Source organism: Neodiprion lecontei, chromosome 7, assembly GCF_021901455.1.
Source record: "Neodiprion lecontei isolate iyNeoLeco1 chromosome 7, iyNeoLeco1.1, whole genome shotgun sequence".
Lineage (NCBI taxonomy): Eukaryota > Metazoa > Arthropoda > Insecta > Hymenoptera > Diprionidae > Neodiprion > Neodiprion lecontei.
This window is the reverse complement of record NC_060266.1, coordinates 5,735,194-5,751,324: the sequence shown is the minus strand read 5'-3', so window position 1 is coordinate 5,751,324 and position 16,131 is coordinate 5,735,194. Positions and strand designations below refer to the sequence as shown.

Sequence of the window (16,131 nt, the reverse complement as noted above, 5' to 3'; positions counted from 1 at the left end):
ATTGCAGCGAAAAATTACTCCTGGTATCAGGAGAACATCTGAGCCGAGGAGCTTGATCAAAGGCACGCCTTATTCCTGAAAGCCCGTGTCGCATACGTATAAGCGTGGTTGCCTATGATTAGGCGCTTTCACTTGGACTGAGCAACACGGAGAAATTGCAGCGAAAAATTACTCCTGGTATTAGGAGAACATCTGAGCCGAGGAGCTTGATCAAAGGCACGCCTTATTCCTGAAAGCCCGTGTCGCATACGTATAAGCGTGGTTGCCCATGATTAGGCGCTACCACTTAGACTAAACAACTCGGAGAAATTGCAGCGAAAAATTACTCCTGGTATCAGGAGAACATCTGAGCCGAGGAGCTTGATCAAAGGCACGCCTTATTCCTGAAAGCCCGTGTCGCATACGTATAAGCGTGGTTGCCTATGATTAGGCGCTTCCACTTGGACTGAGCAACACGGAGAAATTGCAGCGAAAAATTACTCCTGGTATTAGGAGAACATCTGAGCCGAGGAGCTTGATCAAAGGCACGCCTTATTCCTGAAAGCCCGTGTCGCATACGTATAAGCGTGGTTGCCCATGATTAGGCGCTACCACTTCGACTAAGCAACTCGGAGAAATTGCACCGAAAAATTACTCCTGGTATTAGGAGAACATCTGAGCCGAGGAGCTTGATCGAAGGCACGCCTTACGCCTGATGGCCGTGTCGCGTACATGTTAGTTTGGTTGCCTATAATTAGGCGCTTTCATTTAGACTAAGCAAATACGCTAGAAGGCTATTATTTTCCTTTTTTATTTTCATCATCATTCTTATGATTGTATAATACATAGAGATCTAAGGACCATTGAGCTATAACATAATATATAAATATAAACCTTAAAATCAAAAGCTTTTTGTGAATTTATGTACCTCACAACTATACATTATGCATAATAATGAATACATTTATTAGCATACATGTAGATATATAGAGAGAACATGACTTTAGCAGAAAAATTGAGTTATTAAATCATTTCTTTTATAAAAATGCTTTTCGGTCGGCGTTTCAGTTGTCGATATAAGTAGATAGATACAAATAGGGAGAGCAAGAGCAGATATCCGCCAGTACGGCTTGAAGAAAATATCAACGGCGAACAACCAAAGTGCTAAAAAGAACAATCAATGAACCAGTCAAAACTTTATTAGAGAATGTTTCAGAGAAACTTTTCACGATTGATGGTGTAATTGGAGCAATCCATACTAGGTTTTATTTCAGTATTGAAATTGTAAAATGGTATTAATAAACTAAGCATGTTGCATTTAACAACGCTATTCTTAAGAATGAATTATAAATGTCTGAAATGTTAGACATCTGAAATTTTGTGTACTCTTATATTATACATTAATTATTAAACTAGCGCTATTGGCTAATGCCAAATTGTCATTGTGTTAACGAATCTTGTGCTCAGTTTTTGGCAGTCCACATCATATGCTGTTATACTGTAAAATAAGAAACAAAATGTAAGCAGAAAAAAAACAGTACTCTTAATCTCTAGTTACAATTGGAAACTCATTCACATATTATCATATGCCTCCATACAATATCGGCAATAAAGTACGAAATAACGGCGAGAAAGAAGAAAACCCTATTTGTAGACAATTCAGTAAAAACCTCATACACAAATTTATCGAGCGGTGACAAAATCATGAATTGGCAATAAGACCGTAGTAATATTGACCATTAAAACAACTACGGCCTTTATTAAATCAGCCGTCTATATAGTACGAATCCATAAATGATGAATAAAAAGCGAGAATACATCTGATTGTAATATACTCTCTCTCGACTATTGTTTCTTTCAAATAGTGTGTACGCAAAACAGGTTTTATTTGGAGACTAATCCTTCACATCCGTTCTAGAACGCGCCAGCAAGTTCGTGGGTTATCTCCTAGTCGACGTTGACTGAATGCCGAAATATGTATTTTCTGGTGTTAAAACTGTTGCTTAAATAGTTTTACATTGAGCAATATATAATTATGTCTCTACTTTGGACGCGGACACGCACGGTTTTGTACGGCTCGTTGCTGAGCTGAATATAAGATTCTAATGCTACAATGTTTATAATTCCAAAATTTCACGCTATTATACGTAACGATGATAATGTAAAATTAATTTGCGTTGAATGATGGCATGACAATTTATTATTCATTTTCTTTTTTCGTTTATTTATTCACAAGCGTGCGATACTATGATTGTACTCACATTTTCGTCTTTACGACTCTTTCTGTATGTTATTGCTTTTCGAAGATTCCCGTTCCATATAATAGCAACCGATGCTTGTTATAATAGTAAAATTGATAATAATTTGAACAGAATGGATATTATGCGAAGAAGAAAAAGAAAAAATATATGATTTCTGTTTTGAAAAATCGACTGCAGAATTCTATACACAGTGGAAAACCAACAATTCATGAAAAATGAAAACCCCAGATTAAATGCATGACGCGTAGTTTTTGAACAACCAGACCGCCGGCCAGAGCATCTGCACAAAAACCAGTCTTTTTTAAATATAATTATTACTGTTAGTTAATTGTTCTTAATTTGCAATTGCACAATCATTTGTAGATCAACGATTGTTTTCTCAAGCATTTCACTTTTTATTAAAAGACATTATAGGATTTATTTTCATATACTTTATTTTAATTTATATTATTTTAATAAATCCTATTTTTATTTTTGACATTTACTGTAAATAATTTATTTTTTTTCTATATTTTTTTTGAATCAAAATCTTCCGAAGGATTGGAATCTTCTGTGTCCAATGATCCATTGCTCGTCATCAAGGTTAACTATTACCACCAATATGTCGGAACCGTGTTTTTATTTGCATAACTATGCAAAAAATCTGCAAAACATCAAAAACCTGCACTCTAAATATTACTCAAACCTTGGGTCAAACTACTGCAATTAAAAAAATTAAAAAATCGCGAAACATTTGGCTTCGAGGAGCTTACATTTACAGATCCGTGATTTTGAACACCGGTGTGGCAAGACAGAAACCTATAGCTCAGAATTTACGAAGAAATTAAAACTATTTAATTCAGTCAACAGCAAGTCGATCCCATTGCTCAACCCACTGTAATCACGTTTGCAATTTAAACTAGTTTTTCAGTTTGTTACTCAGTCTATTTCGGACTGTCCATTTCCTGCGTAAAATATATAAAAACTGAACTGTTTTGCTCGAAATGTAAAGCCTTTTGGATTTTTGAAAAAAATTTGGACAATTTTGAATGATGTTGAAATCGGTCCTTTAATGCATTGTATGGACGTGTTGTTGCACGAGAAATCAACTGCGCGCAGTCCAAATACGCTGTAAGAAGCAAATCAAGAGTGATGACGAAGAAATGATCGGGTATCAGGAGAATAGACGGAACAAGAAAGAAAAGTTTAGAAAACTGGGATTTACGAATTATCCTCGTTTCAAATCAAAACTCAAGTCTCGAGCTGTGTACTGGTGTAACACGGCTGTGCACGATACGATGTATGACGTATAATATTGTATTTTCTTTATATTAAGTAACCTGTAATAAAATAAATGGACAATTAATTTTTCCCGTAACATCTTTGTATCCCTCCAACCGTTGGTCGTTTCCTGTTCTGGATCTCTTTGTCGCACTCCTGTGAGATCTGTTAGTCCAAAAAGAATGATAAAAATCGATTCTGGAACGAAAAATACTTTTCTTGAAGAGAAAGTAACCCCTTTGGATATTTACTGAAAATTTAGAGGATTTTGAAGAATGTCGGAATCAATTCTTTGCATGATACACTGTATCGACGTAATTTTGCGAGAGGAATCGATTGCGCAAAATCCAAATACACTACGATCAACGGATCAAGAGTTACTGCCAAAAAATAAGAGATCTCTTTCGTAATTTCTGTGCTTTTGGTCCTACGCTCATTTTGATGTTTTTTATACGTTTCTGGGTGTTTAATTAGTCCAGAAAGGCTTAAGCGCATCGATTCTGAAACTGAAACTTTTATGTGATCGATTAAAAATCATGCAATCAACTATATCCCTTTCAGTAGAGGAGGAATTCCCTGTAATTTACGATAGTGGGGAGCTTAACATTTTACTGCCCGTATTACACTGGGATTCGAGAATTGGAAAAAGAATCCCAGGGCGATGTTTACGTGTAAATTCTGCCAACTACATCGCAATTAACTAGGTGCATTCCAATTTGTGAATTTGTTCGCAAGCAGTGATTAATTTTCTACTGCTTATATTATATAGATGATCATTCCTTGCTGAATAAAAACCCCATACGACATCCGAATCATACGGCATATAATATCAATTAAAATCAGTAGGGAGCATGGTGTGTTAATAAGATGTTGAAGATAAAAATAAGATCATTTATGTAACAATAACTTTTTATTCTCTCCGTCCGTTAAAGCCTCGGGTATAAAACACGCTTCCACATTCATATTCGACGATAGCATTCAGTCTCGACAACCTAAGGTGATAACCATCCTACTTATTTAGAACAGGTAAAATCAAATTGCACGATTTTTTTGCTTGCTTTTTCAAACTACGGTAACTTTCATTATTCGGTGTCTTTTAAACGATCTTTCACGTAGGAAGAACATTACTATTTAGGCATAGATAACATCGAAACACCATCGAACGATCTCAGCAGTTAGAGCCATGTACCATAATTATTATGTTCAGTAGGATAAAACAAATTTCAATTTTCAAAACCTAGTACTGAAATTTTTTCCTAACAAAAAAATAGTACAGAAGCGACATACTGTAAACGTAGTGTTATACATGTGACGTAGTTAGTTATTCGAGGACGACACAGTTCAATCCTCAGCTCGATATAAGCAATTAAGCTAACATTCTTATTACGTCTTATTTAACATTTCTACATACGAAATTATCAGCCCAAGCTGCTCCGTATCTCTGAATTGGTTTTTCAAACTGAAGTCCCATAGTTCCCATACAGGGATTGAGTTACAATTCTTTAAACATAAAATTAACTTTTTTTCATTTGAAGAAAAGTTCTCTCAGACTTAAAAACTTTGAAGGACTAAAAAATTTGCAAATTCTCCAATTACGCATAATGTCAGCTTGTTATTGGTAATTCTTACATTTGACCTTTCTTCATTGGATAATACTAACTTTTAAATGTATCACCTACCGCAGGTGAATGAATCGAAACACTTTTACACATTGTGAGATGAGTAAAGCCAGCCTTCTATGCTATCACCGGTGGTCCATTTAACAAACACATACATACACATGTATACATGTATGTATATTACACCTGAATATCTATACACATCTATAACAGATCGTAAAATTAACCAAGTCCGGATAATGTACGTATTATCCTTGAGATTACAGTGCCATTCTCATTAATTTCAGGGTAGTCACGGAGTAGAATTACAAATTTACGTTATGTGTAATCGTATTTTTTCTGGTTACGGGGCAAAGTAATAGAAGTTTTGAGAACATGTGTTCAATACTTGGTATTTTTACGATTTGTGTTTAAAAAAATCTATCTCCGTTGTGCATAACTGGAGTGGTGATAAATGAGCTGGCTTGTCGTTTTGCTTGTACATATTTAAAATTCACGTTTCTTTCGGGACTTATGATGCAACATTATTTATATTTATCAAAAACTTTAAATATTGACAGGTATGTAATATCATAATATGACTACACGTGTAATGATACTCGATCATTCAAATTAAAATATCAATAGCACCCTCTTTGGCAGATAAAGAGATTCATCATAGCGTAATAAATTTCGTTTCAAATAAAAGATATGTGCCTGCAGATAGGCAAAATCTAATTTCACAATTAGGTAGAAAATCACTGAACTATAATTCACTTCGAATGGAGAATGAAAACAAAAAAAAATAGTCTTTATCATATCGTATTTAAATATTTGATTTTCACGGAAGTTTTTAATGGGTAAATGAATCGTTGTGAGCTGAGATGATAGATGAGTTTCGACTATCTGGAGATTCAGCTTGTACAACACTGTACCGCTTTCTCAAAATTTCTTGCAGATCATTATTAGGAGTGTTTCCACGCTTTAACTTTAATGGTCCTCCACCTGGCGATCTGTAATAAACCGTTTTTGTATTACAGGAATATCGATTGCTAGTAATCTAACAACAGAATAGACTAAGACTATTTTGTCAACACATTCATGCTAGCTGAATAAGAACTCATAAGCCTTGAGGGATCCGAAAATTCTGAGTTTCTTCCAAATACCATCCCTATCTTAGAAAGCATTATTTAATATTTCATTTGAATGTAAAGTTTGCACGCTTAAATATTTGAGGAAACTAAATTGTTATCAATAGAAAACGGCAAAGTCCACTATAATAAAAGCCATAGTAGAAAATGAAAGAATAAGAAGTCAGATGGCTAAAGTAAATTGCAGTGAGATTTTCATTTCTACGAATTTAGCCCACAAGAATTATTTGTACATACGTGTGTATATGCACTGCAAAAAAAAAAAAAAAAAAAAACGGTATTTAATATTTTAATATAACAGCCTGGAAGATAATTTAATAAGTACGAGAAATCACCATGCACTTATCTAACTTGAGTGCCACCGAATACTAAAAGAGTCGTGATATTGTACGAGATTCACTTTGTTTAACGGTCATACACGTTACCTGATTTCTGTAAAATGCGTCATTTTTACCAGCGACAATAGTCGTTTACAAATAATAAAGGGGATGTTCACCTTGCAATAGGCTTCAACTTGACCTTGTCCATTTCCTTTAGAATATCTCCCATTGATTTTTGGCTATTCAAGGGTGGCTTATGCCATTCAGATGTTGTATGATCTTGCAAACTGGCCCTTCTTGCTATGTGTGGTGTACTTGGGGGCGGAAGAGGTGGTGGTGGTGGAGGAGGGCGGGGTGGGTCGTTTGCATATGCATTTTCACTGGTCGTGTCGGACGGTGCTGCAATAGATTTCAAATACGTCAATGTGCGAATGAGCTACTTCAATTCGTCTTTCCAAATATATAATTCAGAATATATGGGCTGAATCATGCTTAGGATTCATAGCAGTCAAGTGACGCTGAAATTAGTAGGTAATAGCCTGCAAATAATATGTGTATAAAGCTTTCAGCTAGTGAGCAAACAATGAAACGTAGTAGGGCTGTTCAGGGAATTCTCATAATTATATTTCTAGATGTTTTATCGTTTGCTCTCCCCCTGAAACTGTTAGACACAGATTAGCTGCTTATTATCACCTGCTACTTTCAGCATGATAGCAGTCAACAATTCATTATCGGATTGTCAACTCATCGGTCTCGTTTCCAGTCATAACATATCTCACAGACAACTTGCATTCCATTGTTTGAATATAAGTACTCTCGTACATATACAGCAAGACTTACTCAGGCAAGAATAATAACAGTAACAACAACAATTATTTATCAATGTCATAATATTATTAAATACAGTGTTATACGTACGGTCTGTTGTTTTGATGTGTTGGACAATTGTTGCAATTTTCTCTCGCATTTCTTGTAACTCCTGTTCCAGGGCGAGCAATCTTACTTCAGAACCAAAGCTAATGGTTTCTAACAAGTCTGGCTTACTTCCAGATAGCCGCCCACTGAAAATGTGTCCCTTGTTAGCACTGTCAGCAAATAAGTTGGCAGACGTAAAATCAAATGCAGCACTTTAATGTACAATATTTTTAAAAATGTTTAGATATATTGTATATATCACTGTGCCAAATAGCAGATACTTAAATCTTTGTTACTTTCTGTTTTCTGTAATTGAATTAGTAATGTAAAAAAAGGTATTTTTATATTGGAAAGTTCCACGTTTGAAAACAGATCTTAATTCAACATGTTATCGCTCTTCCATCACTGAATAATACTTTTCAGCTTCAATTAAGGGCTTTCAAAATATCCTACGAAATTGTGTTGACGTTGTAAATTTAAAAATCACTTTCCTAGTCGTTTTTGTTTATTTCAAGACTATATTTTTCAACTTAGCTTCTATATTACCACTCAGCTCAACAATTTTGGAATACAGAAGTTGATATACAACATGCTTGTTTCGTGTCTAAAAACAAATTATAATATGACATAATGCATTACCTTTCCAATCCGAATCCATTTGTATCGGCAATGTTAGAGTTTGCATCATCAACGATCATTGAATTGCTCATTGAATGTAAAGCAGTTACGCTGACATAGATTTTTGGGAGAGGCTTCAACGGTAGAAACGAACCAATTCTGCGTACAATACTACGATTTTTTCCATAGTACTTGGGTTTCTCAGCCATCTGTGAAGATAAGACAGAAAACGTGTGAAGTGCAATTTGCTATTTTGTAATCGTGATCTGTGAAAGTTCAAGTTTTGTGCATTGGAAGTTGTGAAAATTTAACACGAAATTTAGGATGGATTGTATCGTAGTAGAGTAATAATCTAGGCTGACGTGTGCAACATTTACAAATGACATTTTAGGTTACAAATGCGTGACGTAATTAGCACCATTCGTATGAAAGTATATACAAACACTATGTTCGTTATCCTGGTTATTAATTTAGGTAGTGAATAAGATCTTTGTGTTGAGAATCGTACAACACTTTGCGACAAAGTATAGCTTGAAATTGAATCCTATTTTATAAAAAATTAACTGACGCGTTGTTAATGAACTCAGGTGTTTCAAGTATTACTTCGTGATCTCACCTCAATTTGGGTTAATATAATAATATCTAGTTGTACAATTCGTTATTCTAAGGACTGTGGGCATTCGGAAAAGAAGTTTTCGAAGCCTCTATCATATACATAACTAGCCACGGTGCAAAATGCTCCACTTCACCATGCTACTACGTCACTCAACTCCGCGCAAGGATACGAATACATAGTTATATTTGTATTGTACAAGGTGTGTTCTAAAACGCATTGCCATAGACCTAATTCTGATCTTCTTTTCACCGGCGAAAGCGATTTTGACCAATCAGAAAGCAGCTTGATTGAAGGTCCTTGCTTCAATGGTGAAAAAAAAATTAGAATCAGGAGGATCACCATATACAATTACGTCATCTATGTACTGTCTAACTATGTACAGTAAAATGTATGAAACTATTAGTGCCTTAACTTTCCGGTCAACTTGTTCACCGTCCGAAACAAAATAAGACTTTGGTTCTATACGAATTATGTCATTGATTGCACCCCCCAGCCACGCGCCGCTGTCCTACTACCATAATATGGTCACGTAATGCCGCCACCGTAGTCATTCATGTATACCTGTACTACCCATTGCCTATATGAACCTGTATGAACCACTTGTCTACCAGCGTTACTAGCTGCTGGCGACATTTCGAGGACTGCCAGAATTACTGTGTCACCCACCTAGTTGAGTGATGAACTTGATTGTGTTAGTTATACAAGTTACACTTATTACGACACCATTTCAACAATTTTCATTTTACAGCTCCACTACTGCAGCTAAAATTGGCTCACTTATAACCCTAAGATATCCCTCCTATATGCTCCATAGGATTAATGAACAAACTTGTACATACATACATAAATCTTTCAAACGCAGTCCAAATACCATTAACATTTAATGACAATTGTATTATTGCAAAAAGTTAAATTACCACTTGATATTAATATGCTTATTCTTATCTTAAATATTAAAAAAAAACTCATACCATTGAGGAGAGAAGATAACGTAGGGTCAGTCCTATGGGGGAGTTATTAATAATTTAGCAGGTCCGTTTTACTCAAACGGAGTATATTTTACATAAAATGATTGAACAAAATTATCTTGAGTGGTGGAAAATGAAGAATAACATTACGTTATTGGTTGCCTCTGCAGGTCAACAAGTTCTGGAGGTACAGCTACGCAGTAACTCGCAGCAGAGCAGGACTTTTCAGTCTTGTATCCTGATAGAGGGTGCTTGAATTTTTTGTTATCATGTCAAGCAAATTTCAGTACCATTTCTCTGTAACTGAAATTTGTACAAATGTCAATATTATTGCTTGATCCAGCCATACTCAATAATTTTTGTGGACTCTCTTGATGAACAATAGAATAAATTGTATTGCTCGATGTTGGAACTTCAGCTAACACTTCTCCTTGGTAAGTGAGATGGTGGACGTTTGGCATTGCTCCTCCAGCAATAATTCTCTCCTCGTGAATAGATCCAAGGTGAATACCTTGGTCAGGTAAGTCAAATATAGTAGCCACTTCCATAGTTCGCATGTGCCAGAGAGCCAATTTTGGACCACCTCCACAGAGCTGAGGATCAATATAATGAGAATCATGTTGTACTGTATAGGATATTTTTTCACGTAGTATTATATGAGATTAGACTAAACTCCCTTAAAATGTAACAGTTCCAACAAGTGAAGATGATTTCCCAAGCCCTTATTGTAATTTCTAGAATGACTTACAAGCCAATCTTCCGTAAAATCAACAGTTCCAATCCACTTGCCGAGCTTGGGTCTGTTCACTTTGTCTGCTAAGAAAGGCTTCACGACATTTGTGTTTTCTTTTTTTCTCATATCCCACAGTCTTACTGACCCATCTTCACTAGCAGATGCCAGCTGATTTCCTCTGTTGATATTAAGACATGAGTGTAAGGGATTTATTTTCTTCGCTTTGTGAAATACGATATTCAGAGAATACCCTGTCCCTAAGTCGTTACAGTATCATTTTAAAAAGCTTAAATCAAATGTGCACAATGTAATTCTACATATGTTGTGCAACAAATAGCATACAAAGTTAGAGTTTTACATAAACTAGTTCCAAACATGGGAAAATTGAGATCGAAATGTTACTGTCGAAAAAACTTATTCACAAATTATAATGTTAGATTACATAGTTTTTTTGTTTAAGTTTTTAAAAATCGGATAATGTCTGAAATGCCTGTTTAAATTGATTGGATCCAGATGTACACTCCACAACCCACATTTAATACCAACTCTATTCTGTCTAATCTTGTAAAAGGCTACTTCTCAACAAGAGACTACGAATTTACCTCAGTTTGAAAATAACTACTTGCAATAATTGTTTCGTTTGATAATGAATGTGAGTATTCAAAATGACCCAAATGTATTATTTATTATGAAATAATCTCTAGATGTTAATAAATTTTACTTACAAAATTGAAAGAGCATGGATGAAATCCTCGTGACCTTCAAGTGTTCTGAGTAATTTTCCATCTTCTAAGCTGAACGTATATATCTTATTATCACCGCAACCAGCATGTAATATGTTGTCTTCGTGTGAAATTAGCATGTAGTTGACATCTGGCTTAACGTAGCTGTCCCTTAAATTATTAGAAAAGAGAAATAAAACCAGCTGAAAATAAGTGGAATATGTATGAACAAATGTAATTAGTTTCATCAATTTGTAAATACATGACAGTTTTAATAGCGTACTGTGCAATTTGATATTTACTTAACGGTTGGTATGTGAATCGTCCAGGAAACTTTAATTTTAGATACTTTATTGGAAGTCACAACCTTCCAGTCCCATCCAGATATTTCTCCTACCGTTCCGGTAATCAGAAATTTATCAGTTGCTATAATGCTGTGAACTTGTTGTTGTTTATACGCAGTGAATTGATAATTCGGCCCTCTTGGATCACAGTCATCTCCATGATAGGGACCCAGTACCTTAGACAACCTATTAGTGAATAATTTTCCAATTGTAAAAGTTGATGATGTTTGTCATCATCAACTACGACAATATTCGTAAAATCAAGTTTGTAAGATTAAAACCTATCACTATGGGTATGCTGTAAAACTATACAACTTAACCTGGCAGGTCGACGGATTATTGAATTACTTGAATTAAAAAATTAATCGTTTGTACTTACTCATAGACAGAAACGTCGCCATATATGTTCCCAGCTAATAAATAATTCCCATCGGCAGAAAAAGTTTGACATTGAACAGTGTTGTAAAATGATTTCTCGTTCATACCGCACGATTTTTGTTCTAGCATTCTTGACGTGAGAGCTTGAACGGAAGCAAATGAGGCTAGCCAAGCTCTACTCCACAATATTTACTCACTTGAAGTGTGCTTGAAGCGCGCTTGGATTTTTCAGCCACGAAGTAATAGTAACTAATAAGTGACTATAAAGAGGTGGATCGCCGGAGGAACAATATGGAATTGGAATAAGGATGAACAATTTTACCGACAGATTGCTGCAAACGCTCATCTCTAGATTTTAAAAACTGGAAGCTTATTACGGTTTTTCATTTTTCTCATTTCTCGCCATCCAAGCATTGTGATCAGTTGACTAAACTTTGCAAATCAATCAGAATGCTTGGATGGTCGGAAATGTAAAAAGTGAAAAACCGTAGCAAGCTTCCAAAATGGAAGGTTTCAATTATAGGTTACCGACGTACCGCCAACGGTTCTCATCGCATTTCATGTACGCAACACTCGTGGCCCGGCACGTTGCAATACCTACAAATTGTAGCTTAGAAATCTGAGACTTCTTCTTCTACAATTTACTGGTTCCTAGGTGAAAACTGACAGCACACGTTGACTGATGATATGCTATAGTAACATTATTCGTCTTGTTTATCCAATCATAGCCCTAGTCGAGTTAAAAGAACCCATAAGTTAAAAAACAGCATAATTGGAAATAAGTATGATTGAGCAGAAATAAGAAGAAAAAAAAGAAAAAAGTAAGATAGATAACGATACTAGAGACTAGACTCAAGAGACGATAGAGGTCAGAGACACTATACCGCAAGTAGAGATCAGTGAAGATTAAAGAAGATCAACCCCAAAAACAGCGATAACTCGTGACAATGGCGTTATCAAAATCTGTAGACATTGTTTACGAACTGGTTGGAGCTTATTTTCATAGTCTTTATTCAACTCCGCTAAAAACGAAGGCTCTTACGAGGTAAAAAATAATTCGTCATATTTACGACACACTTGTAATTTTGCGAGAAGAATTTTACGTCAATGAACACTTTTCGTATGAGTTGATTGTTTGATGATTTTCCGCGATATTTGAAAAATTTTTCATATTAAAACCAACGCATATATCTTTACTGTAAGACCTTTACTAGAAATTCCAGCAAATCAGGCAAAGTGAAAAAAAAAAGTAGTACCAACACCGATGTATCACATAACTCAGAATTACTTGTGTATCACAAGAGTTTTCTATTATTAGATGGTATGTATTTTTCAATTCCAGTTGCTGCATCGCAACTTTGGGTAATTATGTATCACAGAAATTATCCAGAGCGAAGCACCTCAATCACGATAGTCTGATTGCATTCGCTTTATTCGGGTAAGTTGCTTGGCATCATTTACGCATGTAAATTTCAATGAATATTTCACTATAGTATGTACATATCGATATATCAAGAGTTCTTTGAGTAAAAGATTTGTTGGAATGATTAAAAATCACAACAAATATTTACTCAGATGCCTTATTACCTAATTGTCTAATATTCAATCATCTATTTGTAACATGTTTAACTTACTAAAAATTTGTAAAATTTTCCAAATAAAAACAAGAAAAGACGAAAAATTTAATTTACACTGTTTTACAGATAAAGTTAATTACTATTCGCGATGCTCACGACCATTACCAATGCCAGCGCCAATTATGTAACGAGGTCTGCAAGGAGTCTCGACTCTCGGCAGTTCTCGCCAACAAGCCCATTGTTGTATGTGTTGAATACCAAAATATCACATATTCATTTGAAATTGTTCCAAATTTTCGAATATATAAACTCATCAAAATAGTTGAAGTATATGGTCAAGGTGAGGCAAATTTGATACTTTAACAAAATGTGTGTGTTGGCCGTGCAAAGTGTCTTAAGACTAAGAAACCAAAAATTATTTCAGCCTCGTGTTATAAATCAGCAATATTTTATCCTTTCCTCGCCAGGTATAAGAGACGAGTTTCAATTTAACAATTGCAACGCAGTTATTAAAAAAAAGCCGTATTCTTGTTAAGCCATCTTATCAAGTACAATACATGCATACATGGATGGGTATTTGGCTCATGATCGAAAGGTATGGGGAATTATAAGCATACTTTATATTTCGTGTGATACTTATCAACTATTGAGTTGCGATAAAACGCTCGAATTCTTTAGGCGAAAGGCATATTTTATCAATATACAATTTCATTTGATTAAATAGAGCAATATTTGAATTCCAGGAATTATATTTTCGAATTGGAGATTATGTATTTACCAGATCTGAAATGTGAATGGAATTCACCAAAATGAATGGTGTATCCAAGTTTTCTCCTGCTTCGTTGCGCTGAGTTTGCTGTATGGCATTAAACTCTACACAACTAGTACCAACTTTGGAGAAGGTCAATAATTTATTCAACACGCTTTGCAGCTTCAATCTAAAATCACTTATTTTGTAGCATTCAATAAGACAATGAGATTGGTGTTTATAACGTTGTTGCGGCAAATGTATGAACAAAAAATTTTATCGTCCCAATTATTCAGGGTTCATAGGGTATCAAAAAATGAGGATATAAGATTTCCTTTCAGGATATTTTGAGGATCTCAGTAGGCAATTCACTTTTGCCCCGCTGTTCCCACAACCTTCACTAATAATAGAAGTAACTTAATCTTACGTTAGTGTTGCGTTGACATTACAAATTTCAATCTCACGAAAGACTTGGCACACCACACATGTACCAAAAAATATCCATATATCGATGCTGTATCTTGAATTGTCTACAAAATGAACATAGCTACTGGTTTCTGATTTTTTTTTTACTGTAGAGTATTTTTATTCTATCCATAACATCTTATTTACTTAAAATCGATACAATCCTGTGTGATATTGTTCTAACTACATTCGATACTTTACACAATCATTTTCCGACATATACTGTTCTAATATCACTGAAATTCGCTTTGTTAATTATTCACGACTCCCACCTAAATAGCAATACGATTTACGGTCGGCAAAAGATTACCAAGCTTAGTTAACGAGTCACGATTTTTGCAAGTTTTCAATAATTTTTAGTCAGTTTTATTGTGTGCGTTGACTTTTAATTGACTATCAAAAGCCAAATGATAGTCGGCATGTCAGAAAGTGTACTGCCTGGGCATGTTGTACTATGGAACTTTATCTATCCAGACTCCTTGCAACAGTATCCGTTTCAGCTACTCAGATAATTAATCACCGTGTGAGCATCGCGAATATATTCTATCCGAAGACATTATTAAAATATACAGGCTATTCGTATTTAAATAACTCATCGAGATATTTTCAAAACTGAGATAGAAAAAAAATTCCTAACCAAAATTTGTAGGGTTTCAAAGGGTGCGTGTAGTTACAGTGTGACTATAATATTCTAAAGGCTTCCTATGTTTTCTTTTACCTTATAATAATACAAAACTCAAAGGTTTCTCCTTAATATAGAATTTCTCGATACTAACAAAATGATACCGCCTTTTTATTTTTGCGAATTTTTGTACGAACCTTCTTGTATTGGATTTCACGTAGTTTTTTACTCATCCCAACAAGTAGTCCAAAACAGGATGCTGTATACGTTTTAGTAAGAATGCGCGAACTTTGCAACGTTCGACTTAATCGTCGCGTTCAACACTGTGACGTGTATTATCTCGTTTAATTTTTTCTTTTTAGCTTCATTTTTGGTGGACCAGTGCCTCATTATTTTTACCAGCATATCCACAAGTTAACAAAGCATTCGCTTGGGATTCTGCTGATAGAGAGAATTTTGTATACACCATGTTTCCAAGTCTTGTCATTGTACATGCTCGCACGATTTGAGGTACATAATCCAATCTTGAATATTTACCAATAGGATATAGCGATGCATAATAATTAAATGTATTTACTACTTTTCAGGGAAAAACTCACGAAACATCCTACGCTCAGTTGGAGAAGTTATACTGGCCCGTTCTAGCGGCAAATTGGAAGTACTTAACACTGTTCCAATTTATCAACATAACATTCGTCCCACCAATGGTAATCAGATAGATAATATGAACTCAGAAAAATATTGATTCATAATTTTAACTACATACTTTCAAATCTTGCCAATAAGGAATACGTTATTAGAATTTTACAACAAAAATCGTTACATTATGTTACCAATTTATATAAATCCTAGTAAT

At 34.9% G+C, this 16,131-nt stretch overlaps 3 protein-coding genes across 6 annotated transcripts in view; 1 reads left to right on the top strand and 2 right to left on the bottom strand.

The window, feature by feature from the left end:
- Nucleotides 1–774: 774 nt before the first annotated feature.
- On the bottom strand, nucleotides 775–9,512 carry LOC107220369 (mitochondrial fission regulator 1). Of its 4 annotated transcripts, none has more exons than XM_046745727.1 (5): nucleotides 9,280–9,512; nucleotides 8,124–8,311; nucleotides 7,488–7,630; nucleotides 6,746–6,968; nucleotides 775–1,477 (listed from the first exon to the last, which is right to left on the bottom strand). In XM_046745727.1, the coding sequence occupies exons 1-5, from the start codon at nucleotides 9,349–9,351 to the stop codon at nucleotides 1,405–1,407; spliced, it is 699 nt and encodes a 232-aa protein (XP_046601683.1). In that variant the 5' UTR covers nucleotides 9,352–9,512; the 3' UTR covers nucleotides 775–1,404. The 4 variants fall into 4 exon arrangements, with proteins under 4 accessions (XP_046601683.1, XP_046601684.1, XP_046601682.1 ...); XM_046745728.1 differs by lacking the exon at nucleotides 775–1,477 and adding an exon at nucleotides 2,728–2,883 and having other exon boundaries at nucleotides 9,280–9,506; XM_046745726.1 differs by lacking the exon at nucleotides 775–1,477 and adding an exon at nucleotides 4,392–6,111 and having other exon boundaries at nucleotides 9,280–9,431.
- A 402-nt stretch (nucleotides 9,513–9,914) lies between these two features.
- Nucleotides 9,915–12,358, bottom strand: LOC107220360 (THO complex subunit 6). Its single transcript, XM_046745725.1, has 6 exons — nucleotides 12,186–12,358; nucleotides 11,865–12,006; nucleotides 11,444–11,671; nucleotides 11,145–11,312; nucleotides 10,435–10,597; nucleotides 9,915–10,279 (listed from the first exon to the last, which is right to left on the bottom strand). Exons 2-6 carry the CDS (start codon nucleotides 11,990–11,992, stop codon nucleotides 9,959–9,961), a joined length of 1,008 nt encoding a protein of 335 aa, XP_046601681.1. The 5' UTR covers nucleotides 11,993–12,006; nucleotides 12,186–12,358; the 3' UTR covers nucleotides 9,915–9,958.
- A 167-nt stretch (nucleotides 12,359–12,525) lies between these two features.
- The window catches only part of LOC107220373 (peroxisomal membrane protein 2), a 6,530-nt gene continuing 2,924 nt past the window's right edge, over nucleotides 12,526–16,131 (top strand). The window contains exons 1-4 of the mRNA XM_015658945.2: nucleotides 12,526–12,908; nucleotides 13,206–13,301; nucleotides 15,638–15,785; nucleotides 15,863–15,982. Of these exons, the coding sequence (XP_015514431.1) occupies nucleotides 12,811–12,908; nucleotides 13,206–13,301; nucleotides 15,638–15,785; nucleotides 15,863–15,982 (462 nt within the window). The 5' untranslated portion in view covers nucleotides 12,526–12,810. The remainder of the gene's footprint in view (nucleotides 12,909–13,205; nucleotides 13,302–15,637; nucleotides 15,786–15,862; nucleotides 15,983–16,131) is intronic.